This window comes from Mustela nivalis, assembly GCF_964662115.1.
Source record: "Mustela nivalis genome assembly, chromosome: 12".
Taxonomy (NCBI): domain Eukaryota; kingdom Metazoa; phylum Chordata; class Mammalia; order Carnivora; family Mustelidae; genus Mustela; species Mustela nivalis.
The window spans coordinates 11,690,058-11,711,483 of NC_139031.1; the positions used below are offsets into that span (position 1 = coordinate 11,690,058).

Below are 21,426 nucleotides of genomic sequence, written 5' to 3' on the forward strand. Positions count from 1 at the left end.
GTGTCTATGAAATTCTTTTCATTGCTTTTTCTGTCTGAATAAACTTTCTTTGTATGTCTACACCATGTTTTTTTATGCATTCATCTGTTCATAGATTTGGAGTCATTTCTCTTTCTTTACAACTGTGAATAATGCTGCTATGATTATCAATAAAGTTTCTGTCCCTTTTTTTAATTTTTAAGAGTTATTAATAGTGAATTATATGAATATTTTGGTATAAGAGTAACTGTTCAGATATAGCATGTGAATAGGGAAATCTCCAGGGTTGGGTCAACTCCTCTGATTCACAGCCAATAATATACAGCACACAGTTGCTAACTACTGCTGATGTACCTGAGAGTGACACATGACATCAGGCACAGTGTCCAAACACAGTATTGGCAATCATATTGGAAGGGCTGGGGAATGCAAGAAAAATGGATGAGGACTCTAAAATACTAGAATGGCCTGATAAGAGTATATGGCATCTGAGGGGTTGTAAAGCCTAACAGACAGTTCTATACAATGGTATCATGATAATATAAAGGTATAAAATGTGAAGGAAAACCCACTGGTTCATATAGATGGAAGACTCAGGAGCAAGCCTAGTGCCACAGAGGAAAGACAAATATGCCTACATTTGAAACGAGACCTAAAGAAAGAGTATCAAAGACAGAAGAAAGAGCAGGGATTGACCTCCTATCTTCAAAGAATCCCTACCCACCCCATGGTGAGGCAGGAAATTTATAATCATACATAAATGTAGGGAGTCTTACATTGTAGAGCTTTAATAACTCAAGTATACATTCAATACAGTCTCAATCAATATCCCAGCAAGCTTTCTTGAGTTTTGGACAAACTGACTCTAAAATTTATATGGAAAGAAAACGGTAATAGACAAGCCAAAATATTTTTGAAAAAGAAGAGTCACTTCTTATATCATTTATTTATATCACACATTAATTGATCCACATTTATATCTATCAATATATATATATATATTTATCTAAATATGCATACATACAGATGCTCCAACATGAATCCAGTACCATATGCCTGATTCTTGCCTTCTCTTGCTTCTCTGTAACTCACCTATCCACAGTGACAGACCCAGTTCCTACTACTTGTTATACTTTATTCATTCCTCTGTACTACACATGTACAGAATTTCAGAAATGTTAACTCATACCCCCCAGTTGGAAACATTATTAACAATACAACTATGATTGTGCATGGTTCCCTTGGTTAACATAGTCTTACACATTCCAGTCAAAACATTATTTCTCAGTTATGTAGATCACATCTCTTTTTCCCCAACCTCTTCGGTGAGGTCGTGACATACATGCATTGGGAAGGTAATCTCATGTGCACAGTCTTTTGACCCCTGCTTAGCCACATGAGAGTGGAAAACATTTTGACAATCATGGTGTGACAGGAAAGGGTCCGAGAGGAGACAATATACGAACTGAGATGTGGATTAGGAAGCTCCATGTAAAGCTGTAATACAGCTTGGTAAACTTGGTCACTGTGGGGCAGGGAAGGGAAGGGAAAACAGAAATGTAGCTGAGGAGAACTGAAATCAAATGCCCTGTGTCAGGATTGAAGATGAGGACTGCGGGGAGAAGTGCCAGGGGCTGCCACTTTTCTACCCTCCCTGCACTCCTGCCTCAGCCCAGGGACACAGCAAGGTCAGCTTGCCCTTGTCAGTTCAGGTCCCAGAACTCAGCCATTGCCCTCCTACATCTGGGGCTGGCGTGATAATGGGAGTCATGCCAGATAAGAAAATGCCTCTTTCCAAGACCCTTGCTCCTCACCCTGAGAAAGTCTACCAATTAGAGACATGTCTGGATTAACACACATCTGGCCCTGAGGCTGAGAAGGAGGCAAAGTTGTGGAGTTTGTTCTTACAACTGCCAGTCAGGAAGATCTACAGGGAGGTAGTATCCCTGTAGGACCTGGGGGCAGGAATCTCAAGTAAAGGTTGGAATCCGAAGCAGGACGTAGGGTCACTCATGAAAGAAATAGATGGTGCTTTAACCATTGAAAAAATCATGAATGCACAGGACAGCATATGGGAAAATGACTCAGCACCTAGAAACAAAACGTAGGTCAACCACAGAATAAATTACAATTTTCCTGATTTCCCACTCAAAAAGCTGAGTTTTCTGGAAAAAAAAATCACACATATTTTGTATATCTACATCTGTTAAATTTATACTGTAAGATGTAAGATTATATTGTAAAATGTAAGATTATAACTACAGAAGAGTGTATAGACATATATATCCAGTTAAAAATAATGAGATCTCCCATGTAGGAAATCATCTGATTATAAATTGGAACACTGTCAGTGTTTTAAAATTCCCTTGTAGAATTTTGTAGAATTCCCTTGTATATTACAAACCACTTGGTGATGAAATGGATCATTTCAGTATGAATTAGTGTTTTCAGATTACTCAGGTCCATGATGATGAGTCCATGATTGTCCTCAGGACACAGCTACCCCTTGAGGAGTTGACAACAGCGTTTCATGACATCTCGAAAGGCCTCCATGAATTTGTCATTCCGGAGGGTGAAGATGAATGGGTTCAGAAAAGGGGTCACCACTAAAACCATCAGTGATGCTACCCTGTTGTAATCAGCTGCCTGTGTTTGCTTGGGTTTCACATAGAGGAATAAGCAGGTGCCATAGCCGATCACAACACAAGTAAAGTGGGATGCACAGGTAGAGAAGGCTTTCCTCCGACCAGAGGCTGAAGGGATCCTGAGGATGGTGGAGATGATGTAGGTGTAGGAGATGATTGTAGGGATCAAAGAACCAAAAAGAACAAAAATAGCCATTAAGAATAGGATAAACTCTATGAAAAGGGTATTATTGCAGGATAGTTTCAGCAATTGCCCTCGGTCACAGAAGAAATTGTTCACCACGTGTGATTTACAGAAGGTAAGCTGAAATGTGGCATACACTGGCCAGATTTCAAAAAGGAACCCAAACACCCATGACACAACGACTACCCAGATGCAGGTTCGGTTGTTCATAATGATGTTGTATCTCAAAGGGTTACAGACAGCCACATAACGGTCCACAGCCATCGCTCCCAGCAATGTAAACTCTGAGGTCCCCAGAGAAAGGTACAGAAAGAGCTGGGTGATGCATGCAGCCAGAGATATTGTCTGCATTCCAGGGAGAAGCAATCCCCAAAGCATCACAGGCACGATGATACTAGTAACCAAGATCTCCAAGGCAGAGAGATGACCAAGGAAGAAATACATGGGGGACTGCAGACGTTTATCAACACACACCATCACAATAATGACTGTGTTTCCCATTAATGTCACTAAGTAGAAGAAAAAGAAGGTAGCAAAGAGAAGATGGTGTAGTTCTCTGGAGCCAGGGAAGCCAAGGAGATAAAATTCAGTGGCACTAGAGTGATTCATCAGCATTTAGTTCTGAGCTCTTGTTCCTTGTGAAATCTAAAGAGCAAAGGGGAGAAAACAGGCTTTTGATTGCAAAAAGATCAAGGACAATTCCAAATTGAGCAAGTATATCATATTCCTAGAATCCACAACACAATGGTATCCTTTTCAATACAAGATCGGTGCTTCAGCGGATGAATGGATAAAGAAGATGTGGTTCATATATATAATGGAATGTTACTCAGCCATCAGAAAGACGAGTAGCTACCATTTACATCAACATGGATGGAAATGGAGGGTATTATGCTAAGTGAAATAAGTCAATCAAAGACACAATTATCATATGGTTTCATTCATATGTGGAACATAAGGAATAGTGCAGAGGGCCACAGGGGTCAGGGGATAACTGAATGGGAAGAAATCAGAGAGGCAGAAAAACCACATGAGACTATTGGCTCTGGGAAACAAACTGAGGGTTGAGGAAAGAGACGTGGGTGAGGGGATGGAGTAACTGGGTGGGCATTAGGAAGGTCATCTGATTTGATGAGTGACAGGTATCATACTGAGCTGATGAATCATTGTACATTATATCTAAAAACCAATGTATACCTTCGCTAATTGAATCTAAATTTATAAAAAAAGATCAGTGCTAAATGTTTTATGAGGGACATGTATAATGTATGAGTGTAAATATATATGCCAAAGTAAATCAGCAATACCTACCAACGCCACACCCTAGGCATGAAAACTCATGCACCTCTGTCTCTACCCTTGTCTCTCAATTCACCAGGCATCCTGCCTCCAACTATGCTCTCACCTATCACCGGGTCTACTTCCCTGGCCACAACGTGTTCATTTATACCACCAACTCTTCCATCTTGAATACACTAAAGTGTCTTCTCTGCCTCTTATATCCGTATCCTGAAAAAATCCTGCTACATTTCAACATTATAAATGTAGCTGATCCTAATCTTGGTGAATCACAGCCAGACAGGTTAACTCCTCCATATCCTCTAAACATAGGCTCCATTTGCATATATTCAGGTTAAGTTTCTCCCTCAATTATATTGTCAACTTTGTGGTATTGTTAGCAAGTGGGAACTCTCTAGGACATTGTCATAAGAAAGAACTATTTTGAGACAAAACATTGAGTCTTTCCCTGACTTCTGGAGAGCTGGCTCCCTGGAGGGGATTATCCACATCTTCCTCCTTATTCTCATGATAAAAACCTTCCTCCATTTCTCATTTCAGTGAATGTCTATCCTCCAAGCAGAAAAAGCCTCCCCAGCTCTCCATTAGTGACCTCTAACTCTTATATCTTGATTTCCCCTGGTCAGTAATTGACACCAGGGAGGGAAGAGTCCTGAAGGAACTCCTATCTGTACTCCAGTATCCAAACTAGAACCAGAAGACAAGAAAACCTGTGATAGAGAGGCAAAATCCTCCTTATTCTCCAGGTCTCAAATCTCTACTACCAGCAGGGACCCAACACCTCCAAATGGGCAGCCCATCTCTCTAACCAAACTGCCATGGGGTCAGTCCCATTGAGCAACTTGGAAAATTCCAAAGAACATATCCACTTATCAGGACCTTCCATTTTCTCCAGAGCCCTAGGGTCTGCAAGAATGATAGAAGTCACCGATATAGATGATACTCAGTTCCTCAGGAGAACTGGGCTCCTTCCCTCTCCACATGCAGAATTTTGCCTAAAGATATCCACAGACCCTTCCCCCCAATCCTCTCCAAACAACATATGCACAGTTTCACTCTCAAACCTCTTTAGGCTGTATTTTTCTTTCTGTTGGCTTGCATCAATACCTCAAATATAGGATGCACTTACTTCTTACTTTATCATCAAAACCCCACATAAGAATAAAGTACCTTGAAGCAACTTCTTTGCATTTCTTGTATTAACACCTGTGACAAGAACAGACTCTGACAAAGTATATATTCTGTAAATATTTTTGAATAAATATATCAATTAATAGATCAAAGAAGAAATCAAAAAGTATCCAATTTATCTTTCCCTCCATTCATTCTTCTCCAAAGCACCACCTAGTCAGTCTGCATTCTGTCTTCCAGGAGATCCCCAACAAGATGGCAAGCAGATATAAGGAAGACAGAAAGAAAAATGAAAGAGCACAGACTTGGGTGATGTCACAGAGTATGCCCATTGCCAGTACTAGGTACCATCAACCTGCCCTTTACTACAGAGCGATGATCTGATGGAGAGTCATCTACTCTGTGGCTCCCTTACTCCACTCTTCAGACTCTAGGTGTCCTTGTTCTATATGGCAACAAAGCCTAGACCCTCTCATGATAATGCTCTTCTACTCTGTCCTTCACTGAAGGGAATACCTGGAAGACACTCACCTCCAGAGATGGGGACTGGACTGGAAAGTTCTACTGCTCTTCAGGCATCAACCTAGACTACCCATGGTTAGTAAAGAGCCATGCTTAGGAGGCAGACACAGCCCCTGCTGTCTCCACTCGTGGCAAAGAACACCGTCCACACAGAGGAGCTTAGGAAAAGTCCAGACATAGTGCTCAGAGGAACCCACCTATCTTCCCCTCCCTCATTCTCTCTGCCTCTTTCTTTCTCTACCCTTTTTGTCCCCAAGGATAGTTATACACTAAGGAATCATTTGCACAGGCTCAGAGACACACTAGGGATATAGTCAAGGAAAAGCTGAAGAAACTTTCACTCTTCCCTCTGAGGATAATCAAGTTTTACTTTTTTTTTTTTTTCCTTAAGATTTTATTTATTTATTTGGGGGAGAGAGAGAGAGCACAAGCAGGGAGGAGGAGAAGAGGGAAAGAGAGAAGCAGGCTCTCACTGAGCAGGGAGCCCAATGTGGGACTCGATCCCAGGACCCTGGGATCATGACCTGAGCCAAGAGCAGCCAGTTAACTGGCTGAGACACCCAGGTGCCCAGATAATCAAGTTTTACCTCTTGAAAAAGTTATGTCCATTGAGCAAACTTAAAAACTGCTTGTCAGAAATTTCTCAATGTCCAGGCTGCCTTCCTCCTAGACCCTTACTCATCACAAAAACCAAGCTCTGACTGGTCAGCCCCCTCGTCTGCTCTGTGCTTCTCCCTGACTCCATTTATCCCAGCAACACGACAAGGGCACATTTATCCCTAAGCTACCCCCAAGTTGATGAGTCCCCTAATCCCTACAAGACACACATAAAAACCTAGAGTCCACTTAGTCTTCTTCATCATCTCCAAGTTTTCATGAAACACGTATTTCCCAGAGGATCTGCACACTCTCTACCACATACCCTTTGTCCAGTTATGACAGCATGTAAGAGAGAGAGAGGACCTGCCACTACTCCAAATTTACATTCTGTTAAGTCTACAGCCCATTCCAGGCCCTCCAACATTTATCCAACTGTGGTTGTTCAGCCATACATGTCTCTTCTCAATCTTCAAATGCTCTTGGGTCACCTCCCTGTGCTGCTTGAATTGAGGGGTGAAAGTGAAGATATTCAGAATCAACAACAACAATACTAAGTGAGGATGGTTTGGATTTAGGTAAAATAGCAAAATCACATTTAAAATATCTCTTCTTAAACTATGTAAAACAAATTTCATTTTTCATAAAATTAGTCAGATCTTAATTTTAAGTTCAAATGGAAGGATATAATGTAAAGTGCAATATCCATCTCCCTATCTGCTTGATTATCTTGAGAATCCATCTGCTAGAGATAAATATTATAAATTATTATTATACATTTCTACTATATTCACAGAGAAGTGTTCTGTGTGTTTATAAGAACATTTGTACATACCATTTTAAAGTAAATGATATTTTAATAAATATACTGTCTGTGCTGGAGGAGAAGGGCTTGAGAGGGTGAGAAGGTGGCTGGGTGATAGACATTGGGGAGTGCTGTGAATTGTGTAAGACTGACAAATTACAGACCTGTACCCCTGAAACAAATAATACATTATATGTTAAAACAAAGTAAAAGTTAAAAAATAAATAAATAAATACACTGTCTGGCTACTTTTTCATATATATGTGTGTGCATGTATGCTTGTGTTGTATTAAACTTTTCCTAACAATGAATCTTGGAACACTGAAAAATTAAAATTATTTTTAAAAATATAAAAAAATAAAATATAAAAAATAAATAATATAAATAAATAAATATAATATATATAAATGTATAATGTAATATACATTATAATATATAGAATATATTATATATAATATATAAATATTATACATAATAATATAAATAAATAAATAATATTTAAAAATAAATAAATAAATTTTCCTTACTAACGATGATATGTGAATCACATTTTAAGTGAGAGCTTTACAAATATTCACTTACAAAAACACTGATGGTTACTTAATATGCTAATGAATATTTCATTTTCTACAATTTTTCATGTCTATATTGCTGTTGCAATAAATATTTTCATGTCTGAAAAGTCGTACAAGTAAACCTTTTTTTAAAGATTCCTTTATTTATTTTACAGAGAGAGAGAGAGAGAGCACATGAGTAGGAGGGGCAGAGGGAGAGAGAGAGAATGTGAAGCAGACTCCACACAGAGAGAAAGAGAGAGAGAGAGCAGAGCCTGATGCAGGGCTCAATCTCTAAACCCAGAGATCACAATCTGAGCCAAAACTAAGAGTCAGACACTTATCTGCCCAGGCTCTCCTATAACTTTGTAATTGTATTAAATTATTAGCTGTTATCAAGTCACCACCAAAAAGTTACATTAATTTATAATCTCTTTTTAATTTTTTATTTAAATTCCAATGAGTTAACATGCAGTGTAATATTAGTTTCAGGTGTACAATATAGTGATTCCACACTTCCATACATGATGCAGTGCTCAACATGACAAGGGCACTACTTAATCCCCATCACCTAGTTCACCCATCCCCCCACCACCTCACCTCTGGAAACCATCAGTTTTTCTCTGCAGTTGACTATGATTCTTGGTTTGCCTCTCTCTCTCCTTTTTTCCCCCTTTGCTCATTTGTTTTGTTTCTTAAATGAGATTGCATTGAGCCTATGCTCAGATCCTCTGGTCAGAGTATTTCTATTTTAGTATTGTTACCCCATGCAGATCCTATAATGCCACTAACAAAACAGGAGCCACCAATCATACTGTGAAGTAGAGACCCATCCCTCAGGGCCTCACCCCCACAGGAACTGTGCTGACAGCTGCCCGTGACACCTCTGTCCCACTATGTGCCTGTCAGCCTCTGAGTGGCCATGTGGGGTCATGTGATGACTGCTGGGGAACCGTGAAGGAGGGCTGCTGCCAAATGAGGAAATCTGAAGAGGGTCTTCTGTGTCAGAACCTTCATTAAACAATCAACTTTCTTAATTCCAGGCATGGTTCCATTTCTCTAGCTATCCTTCCAGTATGATCAACTAGACATTGGCAGAGTAGAAATGGAGAAGGAGAAAGGAATATAAAGGAATAAAACTCCTTTGGAAAAAGTTTCATTTTTTATAAACTTAAATATATATCTCCCTATGATCTAGCAATTCTCTTTGTAGATAGTTGCTGAAAATAAATCAAAATGTATGTCTTCTCCAATACTTCAGTTACAGTGTTCATCATGCCATTAATCATTATAACTAATTGTGTGACAGAAAACAAATATCCATCAACAAGGGAATGTTATAGTCATACAAGGAAATACTACTCAGCAATGTAAAGTAACAAAATGCTGATAGATGTCAAAAGACACAGGGTATCAGAATGGATAAAAAAACAAAACCCATCTATATGTTGCCTCCAAGAAACTCATTTTAAGCCCGAAGACACCTCCAGATTTAAAGTGAGGGGGTGGAAAAGAATTTACCATGCTAATGGACATCAGAAGAAAGCAGGAGTGGCAATCCTTATATCAGATAAATTAGATTTTAAGCCAAAGACTATAATAAGAGATGAGGAAGGACACTATATCATACTCAAAGGGTCTGTCCAACAAGAAGATTTAACAATTTTAAATATCTATGCCCCCAACGTGGGAGCAGCCAACTATATAAACCAATTAATAACAAAATCAAAGAAACACATCAACAACAATACAATAATAGTAGGGGACTTTAACACTCCCCTCACTGAAATGGACAGGTCATCCAAGCAAAAGATCAGCAAGGAAATAAAGGCCTTAAACGACACACTGGACCAGATGGACATCACAGATATATTCAGAACATTTCATCCCAAAGCAACAGAATACACATTCTTCTCTAGTGCACATGGAACATTCTCCAGAATAGATCACATCCTCGGTCCTAAATCAGGACTCAACCGGTATCAAAAGATTGGGATCATTCCCTGCATATTTTCAGACCACAATGCTCTAAAGCTAAAACTCAACCACAAAAGGAAGTTTGGAAAGAACCCAAATACATGGAGACTAAACAGTATCCTTCTAAAGAATGAATGGGTCAACCGGGAAATTAAAGAAGAATTGAAAAAAATCATGGAAACAAATGATAATGAAAATACAACAGTTCAAAATCTGTGGGACACAACAAAGGCAGTCCTGAGAGGAAAATATATAGCCGTACAAGCCTTTCTCAAGAAACAAGAAAAGTCTCAGGTACACAACCTAACCCTACACCTAAAGGAGCTGGAGAAAGAACAAGAAAGAAACCCTAAGCCCAGCAGGAGAAGAGAAATCATAAAGATCAGAGCAGAAATCAATGAAATAGAAACCAAAAAAACAATAGAACAAATCAACGAAACTAGGAGCTGGTTCTTTGAAAGAATTAATAAAATTGATAAACCCCTGGCCCGACTTATCAAAAAGAAAAGAGAAAGGACCCAAATAAATAAAATCATGAATGAAAGAGGAGAGATCACAACTAACACCAAAGAAATACAAACTATTATAAGAACATACTATGAGCAACTCTACGGCAATAAATTTGACAATCTGGAAGAAATGGATGCATTCCTAGAAACATATAAACTACCACAACTGAACCAGGAAGAAATAGAAAGCCTGAACAGACCCATAACCAGTAAGGAGATTGAAACAGTCATTAAAAATCTCCAAACAAACAAAAGCCCAGGGCCAGATGGCTTCCTGGGGGAATTCTACCAAACATTTAAAGAAGAACTAATTCCTATTCTCCTGAAACTGTTCCAAAAATTAGAAATGGAAGGAAAACTTCCAAACTCATTTTATGAGGCCAGCATCACCTTGATCCCAAAACCAGACAAGGATCCCACCAAAAAAGAGAGCTATAGACCGATATCCTTGATGAACACAGATGCGAAAATACTCAACAAAATACTAGCCAATAGGATTCAACAGTACATTAAAAAGATTATTCACCACGACCAAGAGGGATTTATTCCAGGGCTGCAAGGTTGGTTCAACATCCGCAAATCAGTCAATGTGATACAACACATCAATAAAAGAAAGAACAAGAACCATATGATACTTTCAATAGATGCTGAAAAAGCATTTGACAAAGTACAGCATCCCTTCCTGATCAAAACTCTTCAAAGTGTAGGGATAGAGGGCACATACCTCAATATCATCAAAGCCATCTATGAAAAACCCACCGCAAATATCATTCTCAATGGAGAAAAACTGAAAGCTTTTCCACTAAGGTCAGGAACACGGCAGGGATGTCCATTATCACCACTGCTATTCAACATAGTACTAGAGGTCCTAGCCTCAGCAATCAGACAACAAAAGGAAATTAAAGGCATCCAAATCGGCAAAGAAGAAGTCAAATTATCACTCTTCGCAGATGATATGATACTATATGTGGAAAACCCAAAAGACTCCACTCCAAAACTGCTAGAACTTATACAGGAATTCAGTAAAGTGTCAGGATATAAAATCAATGCACAGAAATCAGTTGCATTTCTCTACACCAACAGCAAGACAGAAGAAAGAGATATTAAGGAGTCAATCCCATTTACAATTGCATCCAAAACCATAAGATACCTAGGAATAAACCTAACCAAAGAGACACAGAATCTATACTCAGAAAACTATAAAGTACTCATGAAAGAAATTGAGGAAGACACAAAGAAATGGAAAAATGTTCCATGCTCCTGGATTGGAAGAATAAATATTGTGAAAATGTCTATGCTACCTAAAGCAATCTACACATTTAATGCAATTCCTATCAAAGTACCATCCATCTTTTTCAAAGAAATGGAACAAATAATGCTAAAATTTATATGGAACCAGAAAAGACCTCGAATAGCCAAAGGGATATTGAAAAAGAAAGCCAACGTTGGTGGCATCACAATTCCGGACTTCAAGCTCTATTACAAAGCTGTCATCATCAAGACAGCATGGTACTGGCACAAAAACAGACACATAGATCAATGGAACAGAATAGAGAGCCCAGAAATAGACCCTCAAATCTATGGTCAACTCATCTTCGACAAAGCAGGAAAGAATGTCCAATGGAAAAAAGACAGCCTCTTCAATAAATGGTGCTGGGAAAATTGGACAGCCACATGTAGAAAAATGAAATTGGACCATTTCCTTACACCACACACAAAAATAGACTCAAAATGGATGAAGGACCTCAATGTGCGAAAGGAATCCATCAAAATCCTTGAGGAGAACACAGGCAGCAACCTCTTCGACCTCTGCCGCAGCAACATCTTCCTAGGAACAACGCAAAAGGCAAGGGAAGCAAGGGAAAAAATGAACTATTGGGATTTCATCAAGATCAAAAGCTTTTGCACAGCAAAGGAAACAGTTAACAAAATCAAAAGACAACTGACAGAATGGGAGAAGATATTTGCAAACGACATATCAGATAAAGGACTAGTGTCCAGAATCTATAAAGAACTTAGCAAACTCAACACCCAAAGAACAAATAATCCAATCAAGAAATGGGCAGACGACATGAACAGACATTTCTGCAAAGAAGACATCCAGATGGCCAACAGACACATGAAAAAGTGCTCCATATCACTCGGCATCAGGGAAATACAAATCAAAACCACAATGAGATATCACTTCACACCAGTCAGAATGGCTAAAATCAACAAGTCAGGAAATGACAGATGCTGGCGAGGATGTGGAGAAAGGGGAACCCTCCTACACTGTTGGTGGGAATGCAAGCTGGTGCAGCCACTCTGGAAAACAGCATGGAGGTTCCTCAGAATGTTGAAAATAGAACTGCCCTATGACCCAGCAATTGCACTATTGGGTATTTACCCTAAAGATACAAATGTAGTGATCCAAAGGGGCACATGCACCCGAATGTTTATAGCAGCAATGTCCACAATAGCCAAACTATGGAAAGAACCTAGATGTCCATCCACAGATGAATGGATCAAGAAGATGTGGTATATATACACAATGGAATACTATGCAGCCATCAAAAGAAATGAAATCTTGCCATTTGCGACAACATGGATGGAACTAGAGCGTATCATGCTTAGCGAAATAAGTCAAGCAGAGAAAGACAACTATCATATGATCTCCCTGATATGAGGAAGTGGTGATGCAACATGGAGGCTTAAGTGGGTAGGAGAAGAATAAATGAAACAAGATGGGATTGGGAGGGAGACAAACCATAAGTGACTCTTAATCTCACAAAACAAACTGAGGGTTGCTGGGGGGAGGGGGTTTGGGAGAAGGGGGTGGGATTATGGACATTGGGGAGGGTATGTGCTTTGGTGAGTGCTGTGAAGTGTGTAAACCTGGTGATTCACAGACCTGTACCCCTGGGGATAAAAATATATGTTTATAAAAAATAAAAAGTTAAAAAAAAAATGCTGATAGAACACAATGTGGATGAATTCGTGTGCTTTATAATAAATGAAATTTTAGATATGAAAAAAATTGCATATGGTGAGATGCCATACATTCTAAAATAGATTAAAAATAATCGTAGTTAAAGAAACCCCAATAGTGATTGCCTCAGTGCTGAAAAGAAAGATTAGGAGGGAATACTGAGGTATGTGGGCTATTCTTTTTAAGTTATTGGGTTATATTGATTAGCTTTTTAATTCAGGATTTTGGCCTCTCTATTAATGAGAGATATTGACCTATAATTTTCTTTTAGGTAAGGTCCATGTCAGGTTTTGGCATCAAAGTAATCTTGGTTATCATAAAATGAGTTGGAAAATAAACCCTCCTTTCCTATTTTGTGGGGAAATGTTTGTATTATTTCCTCCTAAATAGTTGGGAAAAATCCATCAGTGAGGAAATCTAGGCCAGGAGTTTTCTTTGTGAGGAAGTACTTATTTATAGGTAAAATCCCTTTAGGAACCATAGGACTATTCAAAACTTCTGCTTCAGTTTGTGTTTTCCAGGTGATTTGCTTAATTCATTTAAGTTGTCAAGTTTATCAAAATAAAGTTGTTCATGATATCCATTTTTATACATTTACAGTTTATAGCACTATTGTGACATCCTTTGTTTCCATTTCTAATATTAGTGATTTGTGTTTCTATTTTTTAGTTGCTCATTCTTGTGAGGGATTTATCGATCATATTATTCTTTTCCATTTGGCTTTATTGATACTTCTCTATTGCTATCTGGTTTATATTCCACCTTCTCAAGTCATTCTCTCTCCATGTCTCGTCACACAGTGTTCTCTTTATAAGGACACCAGTCAATAAGATTAGGGACTACACTACTCCAGTATGACCTCATCTTCACTAAGTACAACTGCAACCCCATTTCCACTCAAGTTCACATTCTGATATACTGGGAGGTTAGAATTTCAACATATGAATTTTGATGGACATAATACAACCCATAATAAATGTCTTGGTTGCTTCTAATTTTTGGCAATTATGAATATAGCTACAAAGAGCATTCATGTGCAAGGTTGTACAGACATGCTATCAACTCATTTGTGTATGTATTAAGGGATATAATTCCTGGGTTGTATTGCAAGAGCATACTTAGCTTTGTAAGAAATTGCCAAAGTGTCTTTCAAAGTGGCTGTACCATTTTGCATTCCCACCAGCAATAATGAGAGTTCCTGTTACTCCACATGCTCACCAACATTTGGTGTTTTGGATTTTACTCATTCGACTAGGTGTGGGGTGGTTCTTCATTATTGTATTCATTTGTAATTTCCTAATGACATAGAATGTTGATCATCTTTTTATATGCTTATTTAGTATCTGCATATGTCTTTTAGTGAGGTAACTGTTCAGATATTTTGCTCATTTTTAATTGTTATTTGTTCTTATTGTTGAGTTTTAAAAGCTCTTTGTATGTTTTGTGTACATGTCCGATATTTCATGTCATTTGCCAAGTACTTTCTCCCAAATTGTGGCTTGTCTTTTCTTTCTCATAACAGTCCTTCCTAGAGCAGAAGTTCACCTTTTCAATTTTTTCTTTCATGGATCATCCTTTTGGTGTTGTATATAAAAACTATTCATCAAACCCAAGGTCACCTACTTTTCTCCTGTTAGGTTCTGATGTTTTGTACTTTTGCATTTTACATTTAGGTCTCTGATCCAATTTGAGTTTATTTTTATGAAAGGTATAAAATCTGCATCCAGATTTTTTTTCCCCTGGATCCAATCGTTCCAACACCTTTTGTTGAAAAAACTATCCTTTCTCCACTGAATTTCCTTTGTTCTTGGTTAAAGATCAGTTGATGATGTTTGTGTGGGTCTATTTCTGAGCTTTCTATTCTATTCTATTCTATTCTATTCTAGTAATATATTTTTCTGTTGTTTCTCCAATAAAACAAGGTCTTAATAAGTACAGTTATATTAGAATAAATTTTGAAGTTGAGTAGAGTTAGTAGCTTCAATTCTGTTCTTCTTCAGAATTGTGTTGGCTATTCTAAGCCTTTCACCTTTCCATATAAATACTAGTATCACTTTGTCATTATCTACAAAATAACTTACTCGGATTTTGGTTGAGATTGCATTGAATCTATAAATCAAGTTGAGAAGAATTGACATCTTAATAATACTGTTTTTCTGTGCAGGAATATGGGGTATTTCTCCATTTATTTATATCTTCTTATATTTTTCATCAGAGCTTTTAAGTTTTTGTGGTTTTTCTCAGATCATGCACAAATTTTGTTAGGTTTACATCTAAATATTTTTTGGTGCTCAAATAAATGGTGTTGTGTTTTTAATTCCAAATCCCAATTTTTCATTGTTGATATATATTAGAGCAAGTACATAGGAAAGTGATTGACTTGTATACTAACTTTATATCCTGTGACCTTGATATAATCACTTCTCAGTAACATTATAGCACTTCATGGGTAGTGCAAGTATCTTATAACAGAATATCCCCAACTCCTCTCTCACATCCCTTAAACATTGCTGTCATTCACTTCACTTATTCATAAGCTAGAATCATCCAATATGTTGCTGCTCTGTCATTCTAACAAACTATTATCTGTGAGATCAGGTAAGAATAAGAAAAATTAAATATTTTACCTAAATTTATTCCTTCTATAAGTTCTTCCTTTCTTTCTGTAGATTCAATTTCTGAACAATATTATCTTCCTTCTCTGTAAACAACTTTTTTTATTTAGTTTTTTTTATTATTATTTGATAGAGATCACAAGTAGGCAGAGAGGCAGGCAGAGAAGCAGGCTCCCTGCTGAGTAGAGAACCTGATGCAGGACTCGATCCTAGGACCCTGGGATCATGACCTGAGCCAAAGGCAGAGGCTTTAATCCAGAGCCACCCAGGCACCCCTATAAACAACTTCTTTTAACATCTCTTACAAGGGAGGTCTACTGGTGACAAACAAAATGTTATTTGTCTGAGAAAGTATTTCTTCACTTTTTAAGAATAATTTTCCAAGATACAGAATTCTAGAATGGTGGATTTTTTTCATCAACACATTAAGTACTTTACTCTGCTTTCTTTTTGGCTTGCATGTTTTCTGAAGAGGACTCTAATGTAATTCCCATTCTTATTCCCATTCTTATTCCTCTGTAGGTTAAGTGTTTTCTCCTTTTTGACTTCTTTCAATATGTTGTCTTTGTCTTTGATTTTCTGCACTTCAAATATGATAGGTCTACATGTAAATTGTTTGGTATTTATCTTGTTCACATTCTCTGAGCTTCCTGGATCTGTGGTTTGATGTCTGTCATTAATTTTAGGAATTTCTCAGTTATTATTACTTCTAATAATTTATCTGTTACTTCTCATATTCCCATGACACATAAGATTTGTAATTGTTTTTATAATTGTGCCAAATTCTTAGATACTCTGTTTTACATTTTTCATTCATTTTTCACTTTGCATTTAAGTTCTGGAAGTTTCTCATGACATATCATTAAGCTCACTGATTCTTTCCTCAACTATGTGCACTCTTTTGCCAAGCTCATTAAAGCCATTCTTTATTTTTATTTAGGTTGGGCCTTTTTTACCACTTCATTTTTATTCTTCCTTAGTTTCCATTGCTCTGCTGATGTTATCCATTGGCTCTTGCATTTTGTCTACTCTTCTACTAGAGCCCTTAGCATGTTAAACAGTTATGTTAAAATCCTAGTCTGATCATGTCAACATTTCTGCCACATCTGAGTCTGATTCTAATGTTTGCCCTGTCTCTTCATACTTTGTTTTGCTTGTTGTTGTTGTTGTTGTTGTTGTTGTTGTTTTAGTATGCCTTGTAATATTTCACTGGAAGCTGGACATTACATAATGGGTAAAAAGACCTGAGGTAAACAGGTCTTATATGTGAGGTTTTATGTTTATCTGGATCAGAATTGTGCTGTGTTTACTGTTTAATGTAGCCATAGATGTGAGAGACTAAAATAAATCTCTTGTTCTTATTTTTGTCTCATCTGTTGTTTTTGTGTTTCCCTAGAATCTCCTTCTTAAGTAAAGTCTTAGACTCAAAGTTATTGCTGTGTAATCCCCTGCTATCATACAGAAGCCTTACTGATGTGGTGGTAAGGAGTGAAGGGAGTGAAGCATTCAACATTCTACAGTCCTATGATTAGGTCTCAGACTTGTAGCGAACCTGTGTCTCTGGGTTGTGACTTTCAGCTTCTCTGTAACTTTGGTGAAACAGGGCAGAGAGACTGGAGTTGGCTATTTCCGAGATTGGGAATTTGGGCCATAACCCAAATTGATTAGGCTCTGGGAAAAATTCAAGGTAGTTAGGCTTTGGTAAAATAGTCTTCCTTAAAGCCAGGCATATTTCAGAACGTTTTCAAATTCCTTGGTGTATTTCAGAATGGTTACTTTCACCCTTCACCTAATTGATAGGACTCTGAATTCTCTGACCTTTACTCTGAGATCCTGACAAGGATCCTGGACATACAATTCACAAATGCATGGGGGCCCTCCTAACACTGGGACTCTCAGAAAGTTTTAGCCTCCAAGTTTGTCCTTACAGAGCCTACAACAATTTGTCAAGTACTTTCTAACCTCAAACTAGTTCCAGCAATGGACTTCTGTGTCAGATTTTCTGCTCCAGTACACTGTGATTCATTGTATTTGCTTGTCTTTCCAATATGAAGAACATTGGTTTGCCCAGTGACCTTAATTCTCTGATGGATTTAAGAAAGTATGCTGATTTTCAGTTTCTTTGTGTTTTATTCCTGTTGGGAGGACAACAGTGACAACTTCCAAGCTCCTTAAATGGAAATCAGAAAGCCTTCTAATTGTTTGATTTTAATATAAAGTATAGATATAGATAGAAACACTACACAAAGCAAATATATATCTAATTTATCATGAGATAAGTACCCTTAGAGCTACCAGCCAGATCAAAAAAAAAAAAAGAAAGAACATTCATACAGACCTCAGAACCTCCTGTGCTACCCCATTACAATTATAATCCTTATTTCCCTAAAAGTAGCTATCTTTGCAATAATCACTTCACCATGTTTCTTTTATCACCCAAATTTATATCACTACATACTATAGCTTAGTTAGTTTTGACCATTTTTTTTAAATTTCATGTATCCTTTTAGTCCTTTTAATCTGTAGATACTTTCAGCATCCCTTTCTTTTCCTTATCATCTATCTGTTGAAATCACTAGGTGTTTTGACAGTAGTTGTCTATAATCTGGATTTTGGTGATGGTATCCTTATGATATAGTAAATAAAGTTCTCTATATATTTTCCTGTAAATTGGCAGTAGAATTCAGAGGACTGATAAGACTGAACTCCTCTAGTTTTGAAAAATGAAGGTCTTTTATAGTATTTCATCCAAGGAAACATAGATCTATTTTTCTCTTTTCTATGATGTTAGAAACAGTTGATGCATGATGTATAAACATCATTGGGCATTGCTAAATGATGATATTCTAATTCTATCATGTTTCATTAATTATCTACAATACTTTGATATTTTCATTTACTGTATATTTACCCAAAATAAATACTTGAATCTTTCCATTTATCAGATCTCAAAATAATAAATAGGTTTCCTTAATCTCCTTTGAAGGTGAATAACTTGTAAATATCATTATGAACTCATGGTTCTAAATATGTTTGATGGGTTTTAAATGACTGCAATCATTGTATTTTCAAATTACAACTTGTCCCATATTGACTAGTGAAAGTCTCTTCAGTTTGGACCCTGAATCCTTTTAACATGTCCCTAGTCAGCTTTGATATTTGGTATGACAAAATGTTCCAAGCTCATCCTGTTTATTTCTGGCCCCAGACCTGGAGTTAGCCATATATCCTGGAGGATTTGCTTCTTATGGTTTAAATGGTCATTTAGGACTGTGATCGGGGCCTAAAGGGCATGATCATTGTTACTGGGTTAGCCATTGAACTACCACTCAAAAAAAAAAAAAAAAAATTGAGAATACACACACACACACACACACACACCACACATCCATATGCATGTATATGCATACATACAGGGAGAGAAAGAAAGAGAGAGAGAGATTCATACCGATATGTCTAATCCAATTCAAAAATAAACAGACTATGATAATGGCACACACCAGTCTGACCATAGCCACAGCAATGGGGGGGGGGGGACCACCTACTCTGACTCCTACCCACCAACAAAAGCTCCTCAGGAAACAACACAGAGAAAGTGCCCTATAGTTTAATGCTATCACCTCTTGGGCAAACACCTGCTCTGACTCAATGTAAGCCATGGCAGGTCCAGACAAGCCTAATAACAACAAAGAGACAAAACCCTTCCCACAACTGGCAGAGTCATTGCAGACAAATGGACTGAAGGCAAAAGTGGCTCAGCCAGAAGAGCAGGGCACATGCCACACACATAGAAGATACCCCTGAAGTGCCAGGTTCCATTGAACAAGACACATTGCTCTGCAGGTCACTACAGGACCTCTTTTTCATAATGCCACTACTTTCAAGAGCAGCACAGGTAGCTGACTTTCCTAACATGCAGAAACAGAGAGACAAAAGGAGACAGAGGAATATGTCCCAAATTAAAGAACACAACAAAATCAAAGAGTGCTGATTAAAACAGAGATAAATAATATACCTGATAAAGAATTTAAAGCAATGGTCATAAATATACCCATTGGACTTGAGTAAAAAGAGTGGAGGACCTTAACAAAGAGATAGAAAACATAAACAAGAATCTATCAGACATGAAGAACTCAATAACTGGAATTAAAAATACACTAGAAGGAATATATAGCAGACTGGAGGAGGCAGAATAATAGATCAATGACCTGGAAGACAAAGTCAAGGAAAACAAGCTGAATGGGAGACAGAAAAATAATAATAAAAAAAAAAATAGAGGGAACTCAGCAATACCATCAAGCATAATAACATTTGCATTATACAGATCACAAAAGAAGAAAAAAGAGAAAACAGGGCAGAAAACTTATTTGAAGAAATAATAGCTGAAAACTTCCTGAATCTGGGGAAAGAAATAGAAACTCAGATCCAGAAGACACAGAGAGCCCCCTATTTAACCAAACCAAGAAGGTCCACACCCAAATACATAGTATTTAAAATGGCACAAAGAAGGGGTGCCTGGGTGGCTAAGTTGGTTAAGCATCTGACTTCAGCTCAGGTCATGATCTTGGGTCATGGGATTGAGCCCTGCGTTGAGCTCCACATTCAGGAGGAAGTCAGCCTGAGGATGCTCTTCCTCTCTCTCCCTCTGCTCCTCCCCCTGCTTACTCTCTCTCTTTCTCAAATAAATAAATAAATCTATAAAACTAGATTAGATTAAATTAAATTAAAATATAAAATGGCAAAAAGTAGTGATAAAGAGAGAATTTTAAAAGCAGCAAAAGAAAATAAAACAATTATATAAAAGGGAAGCCCCATAAGTCTATCCACTGATTTTTCAGCGGAAACATTACAGGCTGGAAAGAAATGGCATGGTATGTTCAAAGTGCTAAAAGAAAAAAGCCTACAACCAAGAATATTGCATCCAGCAAGGCTATAATTCAGAATAAGAGAAAAGATAAAGTGTTTCTCAGATAAACAAAAGTTAAAGGAATTCGTAACGATTAACTCAGCCCTACAAGAAATGAAAAGGGGTCTCTTAATGGAAAGGAAAGACCATAAGCAGGAGTAGGAAAAGTAGGAAACACAAAAGCAAAAAAATTAAGTACACCTATAAAAATCAGTCAAGGGATTCACAAAATAAAAGTATGTAAAGTACAATGCCATATTCCTAAATGTTAAGGGGATGGGGAAAGGAGTAAATAACGGGTTTAAATTTAAGCAACCATAACTTACTATATACTATTATATGCATAGATGTCATATATAAACCAAATAGTCACCACAAATCAAAACCCAGTAATAGATATGCAAGAAATAAAGAGAAAGGAATCCAACTATCTGATTAAAGAAAGCCAGCAAACCATGCAAGAAGAAAGCAAGAGAAGAAACAGAGAACTACAAAAATAACTAAAAAATAAGTAACAAAAGGGCAATAAGTACACCCATAAATAATTACTTTGAATGTAAATGGACTAACGTCTCTAATCAAAAGACACAGGGTGACAGAATGAATAAAGAAGCAAGACCCACCCATGCACTGCCTCCAAGAGACTCATTCAAGACTTAAACACACAGGCAGATTGAAAATAAAGGGCTGGAAAAGCATTGCTCATGCAAAAGGAAGTAAAAAGAAAGCTAGGGT

At 37.5% G+C, this 21,426-nt stretch overlaps 1 protein-coding gene across 1 annotated transcript; it reads right to left on the reverse strand.

Moving 5' to 3' along the window:
• Window positions 1-2,478: 2,478 nt before the first annotated feature.
• Window positions 2,479-3,423, reverse strand: LOC309844872 (olfactory receptor 9A4-like; the record flags this gene model as incomplete). The annotated part of the gene is made up of 1 exon (XM_082692196.1): window positions 2,479-3,423. The coding sequence occupies one exon, from the start codon at window positions 3,421-3,423 to the stop codon at window positions 2,479-2,481; it is 945 nt and encodes a 314-aa protein (XP_082548322.1).
• Window positions 3,424-21,426: the final 18,003 nt, after the last annotated feature.